Raw genomic sequence first — 12962 nt, forward strand, 5'->3', positions numbered from 1 at the left:
CCTGGGAGTGTTTGATGGGGGACAGTGTAGAGGGAGGTTTACTCTGTATCTAACCCCGTGCTGTCCCTGTCCCTGGGAGTGTTTGATAGGAGGGACAGTGTAGAGTGAGCTTTACTCTGTATCTAACCCCGTGCTGTCCCTGTCCTGGGAGTGTTTGATGGGGGGACAGTGTAGAGGGAGGTTTACTCTGTAACTAACCCCGTTCTGTCCCTGTCCCTGGGGGTGTTTGATGGGGGACAGTGTAGAGGGAGCTTTACTCTGTAACTAACCCCGTTCTGTCCCTGTCCCTGGGAGTGTTTGATGGGGGACAGTGTAGAGGGAGCTTTACTCTGTATCTAACCCCGTGCTGTCCCTGTCCCTGGGAGTGTTTGATTGGGGACAGTGTAGAGGGAGCTTTACTCTGTATCTAACCCCGTGCTGTCCCTGTCCCTGGGAGTGTTTGATGGGGGACAGTGTAGAGGAAGCTTTACTCTGTATCTAACCCCGTGCTGTCCCTGTCCCTGGGAGTGTTTGATGGGGGACAGTGTAGAGGGAGCTTTACTCTGTATCTAACCCCGTGCTGTCCCTGTCCCTGGGAGTGTTTGATGTGGGGACTGTGTAGAGGGAGCTTTACTCTGTATCTAACCCCGTGCTGTCCCTGTCGCTGGGAGTGTTTGATGGGGGAGAGTGTAGAGGGAGCTTTACTCTGTAACTAACCCCGTTCTGTCCCTGTCCCTGGGAGTGTTTGATGGGGGACAGTGTAGAGGGAGCTTTACTCTGTATCTAACCCCGTGCTGTCCCTGTCCCTGGGAGTGTTTGATTGGGGACAGTGTAGAGGGAGCTTTACTCTGTATCTAACCCCGTGCTGTCCCTGTCCCTGGGAGTGTTTGATGGGGGACAGTGTAGAGGAAGCTTTACTCTGTATCTAACCCCGTGCTGTCCCTGTCCCTGGGAGTGTTTGATGGGGGACAGTGTAGAGGGAGCTTTACTCTGTATCTAACCCCGTGCTGTCCCTGTCGCTGGGAGTGTTTGATGGGGGGACAGTGTAGAGGGAGTTTTACTCTGTACCTAACCCTGTGCTGCCCCTGTCCCTGGGAGTGTTTGATGGGGGGGGGACAGTGTAGAGGGAGCTTTACTCTGTGTCTAACCCTGTGCTGCCCCTGTCCCTGGGAGTGTTTGATGGGGGACAGTGTAGAGGGAGCTTTACTTTGTGTCTAACCCCCGTGCTGTCCCTGTCCTGGGAGTGTTTGATGGGGGACAGTGTAGAGGGAGCTTTACTCTGTATCTAACCCTGTGCTGTCCCTGTCCCTGGGAGTGTTTGATGGGGGGACAGTGTAGAGGAAGCTTTACTCTGTGTCTAATCCCGTGCTGTCCCTGTCCCTGGGAGTGTTTGATGGGGGGACAGTGTAGAGGAAGCTTTACTCTGTATCTAACCCCGTGCTGTCCCTGTCCCTGTGCCTCAGATTCCCCGCGGATCGTGTTGGTGACTGATCTGGTGGAGGTGGATCTGGGATCAGCCGCTGAGCTGTGGTGCCGTGTGGATGCCAACCCCCTGAGCATCGGGATGGTGACCTGGGCCTGGATGGTAATGATATTCGGGTTTACTCCCTCCACCCTTCCCCCACCCCCACCCCCACCCCCACACCCATATAAGCCTACCATGGGGAACCTTATTAAATGCCTTACTAAAATCCATGTATACTACATCCACTGCTCTACCCTCATCCACATGCTTGGTCACCTCCTCGAAGAATTCAATCAGACTTGTAAGGCAAGACCTACCCCTCACAAATCCGTGCTGGCTGTCCCTAATCAAGCAGTGTCTTTCCAGATACTCATAAATCCTATCCCTCAGTACCCTTTCCATTACTTTACCTACCACCGAAGTAAGACTAACTGGCCTGTAATTCCCGGGGTTATCCCTATTCCCTTTTTTGAACAGGGGCACAACATTCGCCACTCTCCAGTCCCCTGGCACCACCCCCGTTGACAGTGAAGATGAAAAGATCATTGCCAACGGCTCTGCAATTTCCTCTCTTGCTTCCCACATAATCCTAGGATATATCCCGTCAGGCCCGGGGGACTTGTCTATCCTCAAGTTGTTCAAAATGCCCAACACATCTTCCTTCCTAACAAGTATCTCCTCTAGCTGACCAGTCCGTTTCACACTCTCCTCTTCAACAATACTGTCCCTCTTGTTTGTAAATACTGAGGAAAAGTACTCATTCAAGACCTCTCCTATCTCTTCCGACTCAATACACGGTCTCCCACTACTGTCCTTGATAGGACCTACCCTCGTTCTCGTCATTCTCATGTTTCTCACATACGCATAAAATGCCTTGGGGTTATCCTTGATCCTATCCGCCAGAGATTTTTCATGCCCTCTCTTAGCTCTCCTAATCCCTTTCTTCAGCTCCCTTCTGACTATCCTGTATCCCTCCAATGCTCTGTCTGAACCTTGTTTCCTCAACCTTATGTAAGCCGCCTCCTTCCTCTTTACCAGACATTCAACCTCCCTCGTCAACCAAGGTTCCCTCACACGACCATTTCTTTCCTGCCTGACAGGTACATACATATCAAGGACACGTCGTATCTGTTCCTTGAAAAAGTTCCACATTTCTACGACATCCTTCCCTGACAGCCTATGCTCCCAACTTATGCTCCTCAAATCCTGCCTTACAGCATCGTAATTTCCCTTCCCCCAATTATAAAATCTACCTTGTTGTGCGCACCTATCTCTCTCCATAACCAAGGTGAAAGTCACAGAATTGTGGTCACCATCACCAAAATGTTCACCCACTAACAAGCCCACCACTTGTCCCGGTTCATTACCGAGTACCAAATCCAAAATGGCCTCCCCTCTGGTTGGACAATCTACATACTGCGTTAGAAAAGCTTCCTGGACACACTGCACAAACACTGCCCCATCCAATCTACTTGATCTAAAGAGCTTCCAATCAATATTTGGGAAGTTGAAGTCGCCCATGACTACGACCCTGTGGCTTCTGCACCTTTCCAAAATCTGTTTCCCAATCTGTTTCTCCACATCTCTGCTGCTATTGGGGGGCCTATAGTAAACACCCAACAAGGTGACTGCACCTTTCCTATTCCTGACTTCAGCCCATACTACCTCCAAAGGCAGATCCCCCTCGAACTGCCTTTCTGCAGCCATCATACCATTTCTAATTAGCAACGCCACACCCCCTCCTTTTTTCCCACCTCCCGAATCCTACTGAAACATCTGTAACCAGGAACCTCCAACAACCATTCCTGTCCCTCTTCTATCCACGTTTCCGTGATGGCCACAACATCGTAGTCCCAGGTACCGATCCACGCCTTAAGTTCACCCACCTTATTTCTGATACTCCTTGCGTTGAAGTATACGCACTTGAGCCCATCTCTGTGTCCGCAAGTACTCCCTGTCAGTGCTGCCTTCTCCACAACCTCCCTACATCCTTGGGCATCCTGACACACAGCTAGCTTACTTGCTGGACTACAAGTCCAGATCCCATCCCCCTGCCAAATTAGTTTAAACCCCCCCGAAGAGTGCTAGCAAACCTACCCCCCAGGATATTGGTGCCCTTCTGGTTCAGGTGCAACCCGTCCTGCTTGTACAGGTCCCACCTTCCCCAGAATGCAGTCCGATTGTCCAAATACCTGAAGCCCTCCCTCCTACACCATCCTTGCAGCCACGTGTTCAACTGCACTCTCTCCCTATTCCTTGCCTCACTGTCACGTGGCACCGGCAACAACCCAGAGATGACGACTCTGTCTGTCCTAGCTTTTAGCTTCCAGCCTAACTCCCTGAGCTCTTGAATGACCTCCCCCCCCCTCCCCCTTCCTACCTATGTCGTTGGTGCCAACGTGCACCACGACTTCTGGCTGCACACCCTCCCCCTTAAGGATTCTGAAGACACGGTCCGAGACGTCTCGGACCCTAGCACCCTGGAGGCAACAAACCATCCGAGAGTCTCGCCCATGTCCACAGAACCGCCTGACCGACCCTCTAACTAGAGAGTGTCCTATAACTAGCGCTCTCCTCCTCTCTCCCTTTCCCTTCTGAGCCTCAGAGCCGGACCTCACGCCACAGACCCGGTCACTGCAGCCCTCCCCTGCTAGGCCGTCCCCCCCCAACAGTATCCAAAGCGGTATACTTATTGTTTAGGGGAATGACCACAGGGGATCCCCAACCTACACATCCCTGGGCACTATGGGACAATTTCCCATGGCCAATCCACCCTAACCTGCACATCCCTGGGCACTATGGGACAATTTCCCACGGCCAACCCACCCTAACCTGCACATCCCTGGACACTATGGGACAATTTCCCACGGCCAACCCACCCTAACCTGCACATCCCTGGACACTATGGGACAATTTCCCACGGCCAATCCACCCTAACCTGCACATCCCTGGGCACTATGGGACAATTTCCCATGGCCAATCCACCCTAACCTGCACATCCCTGGGCACTATGGGACAATTTCCCATGGCCAATCCACCCTAACCTGCACATCCCTGGGCACTATGAGACAATTTCCCATGGCCAATCCACCCTAACCTACACATCCCTGGGCACTATGGGACAATTTCCCATGGCCAATCCACCCTAAGCTGCACATCCCTGGGCACTATGGGACAATTTCCCATGGCCAACCAACCCTAAGCTGCACATCCCTGGACACTATGGGACAATTGCCCATGGCCAATCCCACCCTAACCTGCACATCCCTGGGCACTATGGGACAATTTCCCAGGACCAATCCACCCTAACCCGCACATCCCTGGGCACTATGGGACAATTTCCCAGGACCAATCCACCCTAACCCGCACATCCCTGGGCACTATGGGACAATTTCCCAGGACCAATCCACCCTAACCCGCACATCCCTGGGCACTATGGGACAATTTCCCAGGACCAATCCACCCTAACCTGCACATCCCTGGGCACTATGGGACAATTTCCCAGGACCAACCCACCCTAACCTGTACATCCCTGGGCACTATGGGACAATTTCCCAGGACCAATCCACCCTAACCCGCACATCCCTGGGCACTATGGGACAATTTCCCAGGACCAATCCACCCTAACCTGCACATCCCTGGGCACTATGGGACAATTCCCCAGGACCAATCCACCCTAACCTGTACATCCCTGGGCACTATGGGACAATTTCCCATGGTCAATCCACCCTAACCTGCGCATCTTTGGACTGTGGGAGGAAACCGGAGCACCCGGAGGAAACCGGAGCACCCGGAGGAAACCCACACAGACACGGGGAGAACGTGCAAACCCCACACAGACAGTCGCCCAAGGGTGGGATCGAACCGGGGCCCCTGGTGCCGTGAGGCTGCAGTGCTAACCCCTGAGCTACCCTGAAGTCCTGCTGGAATTTTATCGGTTTCCATGACATCTCCCTCCTCATTCTACGTTCCAGTGAATATAATCCAAACGGGATCAGTCCTGCTATCCCGGGAATCAGTCTGGGAAACCCTTTGTTGCTCTCCCTCCATCACCAGGACTTGCTTCCTCAGATACGGAGATTCCCGAACTGCGGGATGTGGTGACTCTGGGACTCAGATTCTCCTGAAATAATAATAAGTGGAATCCCTCGCTGAAGGCACTCAGACCGACATATCCCAGCCTGTCACTGTCTCTGTCTCTCTCCTCAGCTCCCCACATCCTGTCCCAGATTTCTCCATTTATGTAGCCTCCCAATATCCCACCTCATGTGTCCACACAGCTCCCATTCCCACGGTGCTATCTGCAAACCTGGGAATATCTCCTTCACCCCCTACTTCCGGGACACAGATAGTGACTGGTCCAAGCGCAGTTCCCAGCAATTTCCTCAGGAATCATAACGTGGGAATGTCCCATGTATTCCCAACTCTCTGGTCTGGTCAGACCTCAGTCTATGCCAGGATAACCTTCCCAATCCGTGTCGGAAGCTCATTCCCAGTTTGTGTCTGATAAGCTTCCCGCAAGGATTTCCTTGCCCAATGAGTAGGGATCTCCTTCCCGATCCGTGCCGGGATCCCCTTCCCGATCCGTGCCGGGATCCCCTTCCCGATCCATGCTGGGATCCCCTTCCCGATCTGTGCCGGGATCCCCTTCCCAATCCGTGTCGGGATCCCCTTCCCGATCCGTGCCGGGATCCCCTTCCCGATCCGTGCCGGGATCCCCTTCCTGATCCGTGCTGGGATCCCCTTCCTGATCCGTGCCGCGATCCCCTTCCTGATCCGTGCTGGGATCCCCTTCCCGATCCGTGCTGGGATCCCCTTCCTGATCCGTGCTGGGATCCCCTTCCCGATCCGTGCTGGGATCCCCTTCCTGATCTGTGCCGGGATCCCCTTCCTGATCTGTGCTGGGATCCCCTTCCCGATCTGTGCCGGGATCCCCTTCCCGATCTGTGCTGGGATCCCCTTCCCGATCCGTGCTGGGATCCCCTTCCTGATCTGTGCCGGGATCCCCTTCCTGATCTGTGCTGGGATCCCCTTCCCGATCTGTGCCGGGATCCCCTTCCCGATCTGTGCCGGGATCCCCTTCCCGATCTGTGCTGGGATCCCCTTCCCGATCCGTGCTGGGATCCCCTTCCCGATCTGTGCCGGGATCCCCTTCCCGATCTGTGCCGGGATCCCCTTCCCGATCCGTGCTGGGATCCCCTTCCTGATCCGTGCTGGGATCCCCTTCCCGATCTGTGCTGGGATCCCCTTCCCGATCTGTGCTGGGATCCCCTTCCTGATCCGTGCCGGGATCCCCTTCCTGATCCGTGCCGGGATCCCCTTCCTGATCTGTGCCGGGATCCCCTTCCCGATCTGTGCCGGGATCCCCTTCCCGATCCGTGCCGGGATCCCCTTCCTGATCCGTGCCGGGATCCCCTTCCTGATCTGTGCCGGGATCCCCTTCCCGATCCGTGCTGGGATCCCCTTCCCGATCTGTGCTGGGATCCCCTTCCCGATCCGTGCTGGGATCCCCTTCCCGATCTGTGCCGGGATCTCCTTCCCGATCCGTGCTGGGATCCCCTTCCCGATCCGTGCTGGGATCCCCTTCCCGATCTGTGCTGGGATCCCCTTCCCGATCTGTGCTGGGATCCCCTTCCCGATCCGTGCCGGGATCCCATTCCCGATCTGTGCCGGGATCCCCTTCCTGATCCCAGGATGATGGTGTGGTTTCCCCTCCCCACTCCCTCTGACTGTCCATCCGTGTTCCAGGTTGGTCAGGATGAAGTTCGGAAGCAGACCGATGTGATCCAGGATTCGGTGAATGAGACGGTGAGGCTCCTGGTGACCAACGCAGACCGGGCAGACGCTGGCAGTTACCGGTGCCAGGCGGATAATGGGATCCCACCAGCAGCCACCGCCATCGCCCAACTGATTGTCCGATGTAAGAGACGGGAATCCCACCCCTATCCCAGTCTGACACCCACCCACCATTCCCTCAGGGAGCTGGGCAGGGGCTGGGCTCCCTCTACCCGTACTGTCCCTGTCCCTGGGAGTGTTTGATGGGGGGACAGTGTAGAGGGAGCTTTACTCTGTATCTAACCCCGTGCTGTCCCTGTCCCTGGGAGTGTTTGATGGGGGACAGTGTAGAGGGAGCTTTCCTCTGTATCTAACCCCGTGCTGTCCCTGTCCCTGGGAGTGTTTGATGGGGGACAGTGTAGAGGGAGCTTTACTCTGTATCTAACCCCGTGCTGTCGCTGTCCCTGGGAGTGTTTGATGGGGGGACAGAGTAGAGGGAGCTTTACTCTGTATCTAACCCCGTGCTGTCCCTTGGAGTGTTTGATGGGGGGACAGTGTAGAGAGAGCTTTACTCTGTATCTAACCCCGTACTGTCCCTGTCCCTGGGAGTGTTTGATGGGGGACAGTGTAGAGGGAGCTTTACTCTGTATCTAACCCCGTGCTGTCCCTGTCCCTGGGAGTGTTTGATGGGGGACAGTGTAGAGGGAGCTTTACTCTGTATCTAACCCCGTGCTGTCCCTGTCCCTGGGAGTGTTTGATGGGGGACAGTGTAGAGGGAGCTTTACTCTGTATCTAACCCCGTGCTGTCCCTGTCCCTGGGAGTGTTTGATGGGGGACAGTGTAGAGGGAGCTTTACTCTGTATCTAACCCCGTGCTGTCCCTGTCCCTGGGAGTGTTTGATGGGGGACAGTGTAGAGGGAGCTTTACTCTGTATCTAACCCCGTGCTGTCCATGTCCCTGGGAGTGTTTGATGGGGGACAGTGTAGAGGGAGCTTAACTCTGTATGTAACCCCGTGCTGTCCCTGTCCTTGGGAGTGTTTGATGGGGGGACAGTGTAGAGGGAGCTTTACTCTGTATCTAACCCCGTGCTGTCCCTGTCCCTGGGAGTGTTTGATGGGGGACAGTGTAGAGGGAGCTTTATTCTGTATCTAACCCCGTGCTGTCCCTGTCCCTGGGAGTGTTTGATGGGGGACAGTGTAGAGGGAGCTTAACTCTGTATGTAACCCCGTGCTGTCCCTGTCCTTGGGAGTGTTTGATGGGGGGACAGTGTAGAGGGAGCTTTACTCTGTATCTAACCCCGTGCTGTCCCTGTCCCTGGGAGTGTTTGATGGGGGGACAGTGGAGAGGGAGCTTTATTCTGTATCTAACCCCGTGCTGTCCCTGTCCCTGGGAATGTTTGATGGGGGACAGTGTAGAGGGAGCTTTACTCTGTATCTAACCCCGTGCTGTCCCTGTCCCTGGGAGTGTTTGATGGGGGACAGTGTAGAGGGAGCTTTACTCTGTATCTAACACCGTGCTGTCACTGTCCCTGGGAGTGTTTGATGGGGGGACAGTGTAGAGGGAGCTTTACTCTGTATCTAACCCCGTGCTGTCCCTGTCCCTGGGAGTGTTTGATGGGGGATAGTGTAGAGGGAGCTTTACTCTGTATCTAACCCCGTGCTGTCCCTGTCCCTGGGAGTGTTTGATGGGGGACAGTGTAGAGGGAACTTTACTCTGTATCTATCCCGTGCTGTCCCTGTCCCTGGGAGTGTTTGATGGGGGACAGTGTAGAGGGAGCTTTACTCTGTATCTAACCCCGTGCTGTCCCTGTCACTGGGAGTGTTTGATGGGGGACAGTGTAGAGGGAGCTTTACTCTGTATCTAACCCCGTGCTGTCCCTGTCCCTGGGAGTGTTTGATGGGGGACAGTGTAGAGGGAGCTTTACTCTGTATCTAACCCCGTGCTGTCCCTGTCCCTGGGAGTGTTTGATGGGGGACAGTGTAGAGGGAGCTTTACTCTGTATCTAACCCCGTGCTGTCCCTGTCCCTGGGAGTGTTTGATGGGGGACAGTGTAGAGGGAGCTTTACTCTGTATCTAACCCCGTGCTGTCCCTGTCCCTGGGAGTGTTTGATGGGGGGACAGTGTAGAGGAAGCTTTACTCTGTATCTAACCCCGTGCTGTCCCTGTCCCTGTCCCTGGGAGTGTTTGATGGGGGATAGTGTAGAGGGAGCTTTACTCTGTATCTAACCCCGTGCTGTCGCTGTCCCTTTCCCTGCGAGTGTTTGATGGGTGACAGTGTAGAGGGAGCTTTACTCTGTATCTAACCCTGTGCTGTCCCTGTCCCTGGGAGTGTTTGATGGGGGACAGTATAGAGGGAGCTTTACTCTGTATCTAACCCCGTGCTGTCCCTGTCCCTGGGAATGTTTGATGGGGGACAGTATAGAGGGAGCTTTACTCTGTATCTAACCCCGTGCTGTCCCTGTCCCTGGGAATGTTTGATGGGGGAGAGTGTAGAGGGAGCTTTACTCTGTATCTAACCCCGTGCTGTCCCTGTCCCTGGGAATGTTTGATGGGGGACAGTGTAGAGGGAGCTTTACTCTGTATCTAACCCCGTGCTGTCCCTGTCCCTGGGAGTGTGTGATGGGGGAGAGTGTAGAGGGAGCTTTACTCTGTATCTAACCCCGTGCTGTCCATGTCCCTGGGAGTGTTTGATGGGGGACAGTGTAGAGGGAGCTTTACTCTGTATCTAACCCCGTGCTGTCCCTGTCCCTGGGAGTGTGTGATGGGGGAGAGTGTAGAGGGAGCTTTACTCTGTATCTAACCCCGTGCTGTCCATGTCCCTGGGAGTGTTTGATGGGGGACAGTGTAGAGGGAGCTTTACTCTGTATCTAACCCTGTGCTGTCCATGTCCCTGGGTGTGTTTGATGGGGGACAGTGTAGAGGGAGCTTGCCTGATTCGGTGTGTGATGTGATCCCAGTTAAGCCGCGTTTACAGAAAGCGGTGACGTTGGCGAAACACGCAGTGAGAGGGGATGGCACTACCACCGCGTCTCTGTGCTGTATGGCCGAGGGAATCCCGGAAGTCACCTTCGACTGGGCCAGGAATGGAGTCACCCTGGATCCGAGTAACCCCAGGTAGGAGAGACTCTCGATCCCAGCTCCAGCCCAGAATCCAGGTCCTGCATGGAACGATCCCAGTAACCATGGGCAGGTTCAACCCCCCGTCATTGTGCTGTCTGAGGGAGAGGGGATGGAGGGGGAGAGGAGTGAGGGACAGGGTGGGGAGTGAGTCAGGGGGGAGGAGAGTGGGGGAGCTGGCTCATCAGTAACTGTGGGAGTATCTGCCTGTTGTCTCCGGGGCGTGTGTCTGCCTGTTGTCTCCGGGGTGTGTCTGCTTGATGTTACTGGGGGGTGTCTGCCTGTTGTCTCCGGGGGGTGGGTGTCTGCCTGTCTTTTGTCTCTGGGGCGTGTCTGCCTGTTGTTACTGGGAGGTGTCTGCCTGTTGTCTCCGGGTGGGGGGGGGGGTCTGCCTGTTGTCTCCGGGGTGTATCTGCCTGTTTTTACTGGGGGGGGGGATGTCTGCCGGTTGTCTCCGGGAATGCCTGTCTGTTGTTAATGGGTGCATGTCTGCCTGTTGTTACTGGCGGGGTGTCTGCCTGTTGTCTCAGGGGTGTGACTGCCTGTTGTTAATGGGTCCGTGTCTGTCTGTTGTTACTGGGGGTGTGTCTGCCTGTTGTTATTGGGGTTTGCCTGCCTGTTGTCTCTGGGTTGTGTCTGCCTTTGTTACTGGGGGTGTGTCTGCCTGTTGTTAATGGGTGCATGTCTGCCTGTTGTCTCTGAGGTGTATCTGCCTGTTGTCTCTGGGGCGTGCCTGCCTGTTGGCTCCAGGGCATGTCTGCCTGTTGTCTCTGGGGGTGTGCCTGCCTGTTGTCTCCGGGAGTGTGCCTACCTGTTGTTAATGGGTGTGTGTCTGCCTTTGTTACTGGGGTTGTGTCTGCCTGTTTTTAATGGGTGCACGTCTGCCTGTTGTCTCTGGGGTGTATCTTCCTGTTGTATCTGGGGCGTGTCTGCCTGTTGTCTCCGGGGTGTGTCTGCCTGTTGTCTCTGGAGGTGTGCCGGCCTGTTGTCTCCGAGCCGTGCCTGTCTGTTGTTAATGCGTGTGTGTCTACCTGTTGTTAATGGGTGTGGGTCTGCCTGTTGTCTCAGGGGTGTGTCTGCCTGTTGTTAATGGGTGCATGTCTGCCTGTCGTTACTGGCGAGGTGTCTGTTGTCTCAGGGGTGTGCCTGCCTGTTGTTAATGGGTGTGTGTCTGCCTGTTGTTACTGGGGTGTGTGTCTGCCTGTTGTTAATGGGTGTGTGTCTGCCTTTGATACTGCGGGTGTGTCTGCCTGTTGTTAATGGGCACGTGTCTGCCTGTTGTCTCTGGGGTGTATCTGCCTGTTGTCTCTGGGGTGTGCCTGACTGTTGGCTCCAGGTTGTGTCTGCCTGTTGTCTCTGGGGCATGTCTGCTTGTTGTTAATGGGTGTGTGTCTGCCAGTTGTTGCTGGGGATGCATCTGCCTGTTGTCTCCAGGGCGTGTCTGCCTGTTGTCTCCGGGGGTGTGCCTGCCTGTTGTTAATGGGGGTGTGTCTGCCTGTTGTCTCTGGGGCGTGTCTGTCTGTTGTTACTGGGTGTGTGTCTGCCTGTTGTTACTGCGGGCGTGTCTGCCTGTTGTCTCCGGGGGTGTGCCTGCCTGTTGTTACTGGGGGTGTGCCTGTCGGTTGTTAATGGGTGTGTGTCTGCCTTTGTTACTGGGGGTGTGTCTGCCTGTTGTTAATGGGTGCATGTCTGCCTGTTGTCTCTGGGGTGTGTCTGCCTGTTGTCTCGGGGGGTGTGCCTGTCTGTTGTTACTGGGGGTGTGCCTGTCTGTTGTTAATGGGGGGTGTGTCTGCCTGTTGTTAATGGGTGTGTGTCTGCCTTTGTTACTGGGGGTGTGCCTGCCTGTTGTTAATGGGGGGCGTGTCTGCCTGTTGTTAATGGGTATGTGTCTGCCTTTATTACTGGGGGTGTGTCTGCCTGTTGTTAATGGGCGCGTGTCTGCCTGTTGTCTCTGGGGATGCATCTGCCTGTTGTCTCTGGGGTGTGTCTGCCTGTTGTCTCCAGGGTGTGCCTGACTGTTGTCTCCAGGTTGTGTCTGCCTGTTGTCTCCGGGGCATGTCTGCTTGTTGTTAATGGGTGTGTGTCTGCCAGTTGTTGCTGGGGATGCATCTGCCTGTTGTCTCCAGGGCGTATCTGCCTGTTGTCTCCGGGGGTGTGCCTGCCTGTTGTTACTGGGGGTGTGTCTGCCTGTTGTCTCTGGGGCGTGTCTGCCTGTTGTTACTGCGGATGTGTCTGCCTGTTGTCTTCGGGGGTGTGCCTGCCTGTTGTCTCCGGGGGTGTGCCTGTCTGTTGTTAATGGGTGTGGGTCTGCCTTTGTTACTGGGGGTGTGTCTGCCTGTTGTCTCCGGGGGTGTGCCTGCCTGTTGTTACTGCGGATGTGTCTGCCTGTTGTCTCTGGGGCGTGTCTGCCTGTTGTTACTGGGTGTGTGTCTGCCTGTTGTTACTGCGGATGTGTCTGCCTGTTGTCTCCGGGGGTGTGCCTGCCTGTTGTCTCCGGGGGTGTGCCTGTCTGTTGTTAATGGGTGTGGGTCTGCCTGTTGTTACTGGCGGGGTGTCTGCCTGTTGTCTCATAGGTGTGCCTGCCTTTGTTACTGGGGGTGTGTCTGCCTGTTGTTACTGGGGGTGT

The 12962-nt window shown here is 55.2% G+C and overlaps 1 protein-coding gene across 1 annotated transcript in view; it reads left to right on the forward strand.

The window, feature by feature from the left end:
* The window catches only part of nphs1 (NPHS1 adhesion molecule, nephrin), a gene marked incomplete at its 5' end in the record, with an annotated part of 175783 nt that overhangs the window by 118594 nt on the left and 44227 nt on the right, over positions 1 to 12962 (forward strand). The window contains 3 exons of the mRNA XM_087980827.1: positions 1443 to 1564; positions 7193 to 7364; positions 10177 to 10333. Coding sequence (XP_087836953.1) covers positions 1443 to 1564; positions 7193 to 7364; positions 10177 to 10333 — 451 coding nt within the window. The remainder of the gene's footprint in view (positions 1 to 1442; positions 1565 to 7192; positions 7365 to 10176; positions 10334 to 12962) is intronic.

This window comes from Chiloscyllium plagiosum, unplaced genomic scaffold (genome assembly GCF_037043375.1).
Source record: "Chiloscyllium plagiosum isolate Xiang-an unplaced genomic scaffold, Cpla_swu_hap1 HiC_scaffold_38, whole genome shotgun sequence".
NCBI lineage: Eukaryota > Metazoa > Chordata > Chondrichthyes > Orectolobiformes > Hemiscylliidae > Chiloscyllium > Chiloscyllium plagiosum.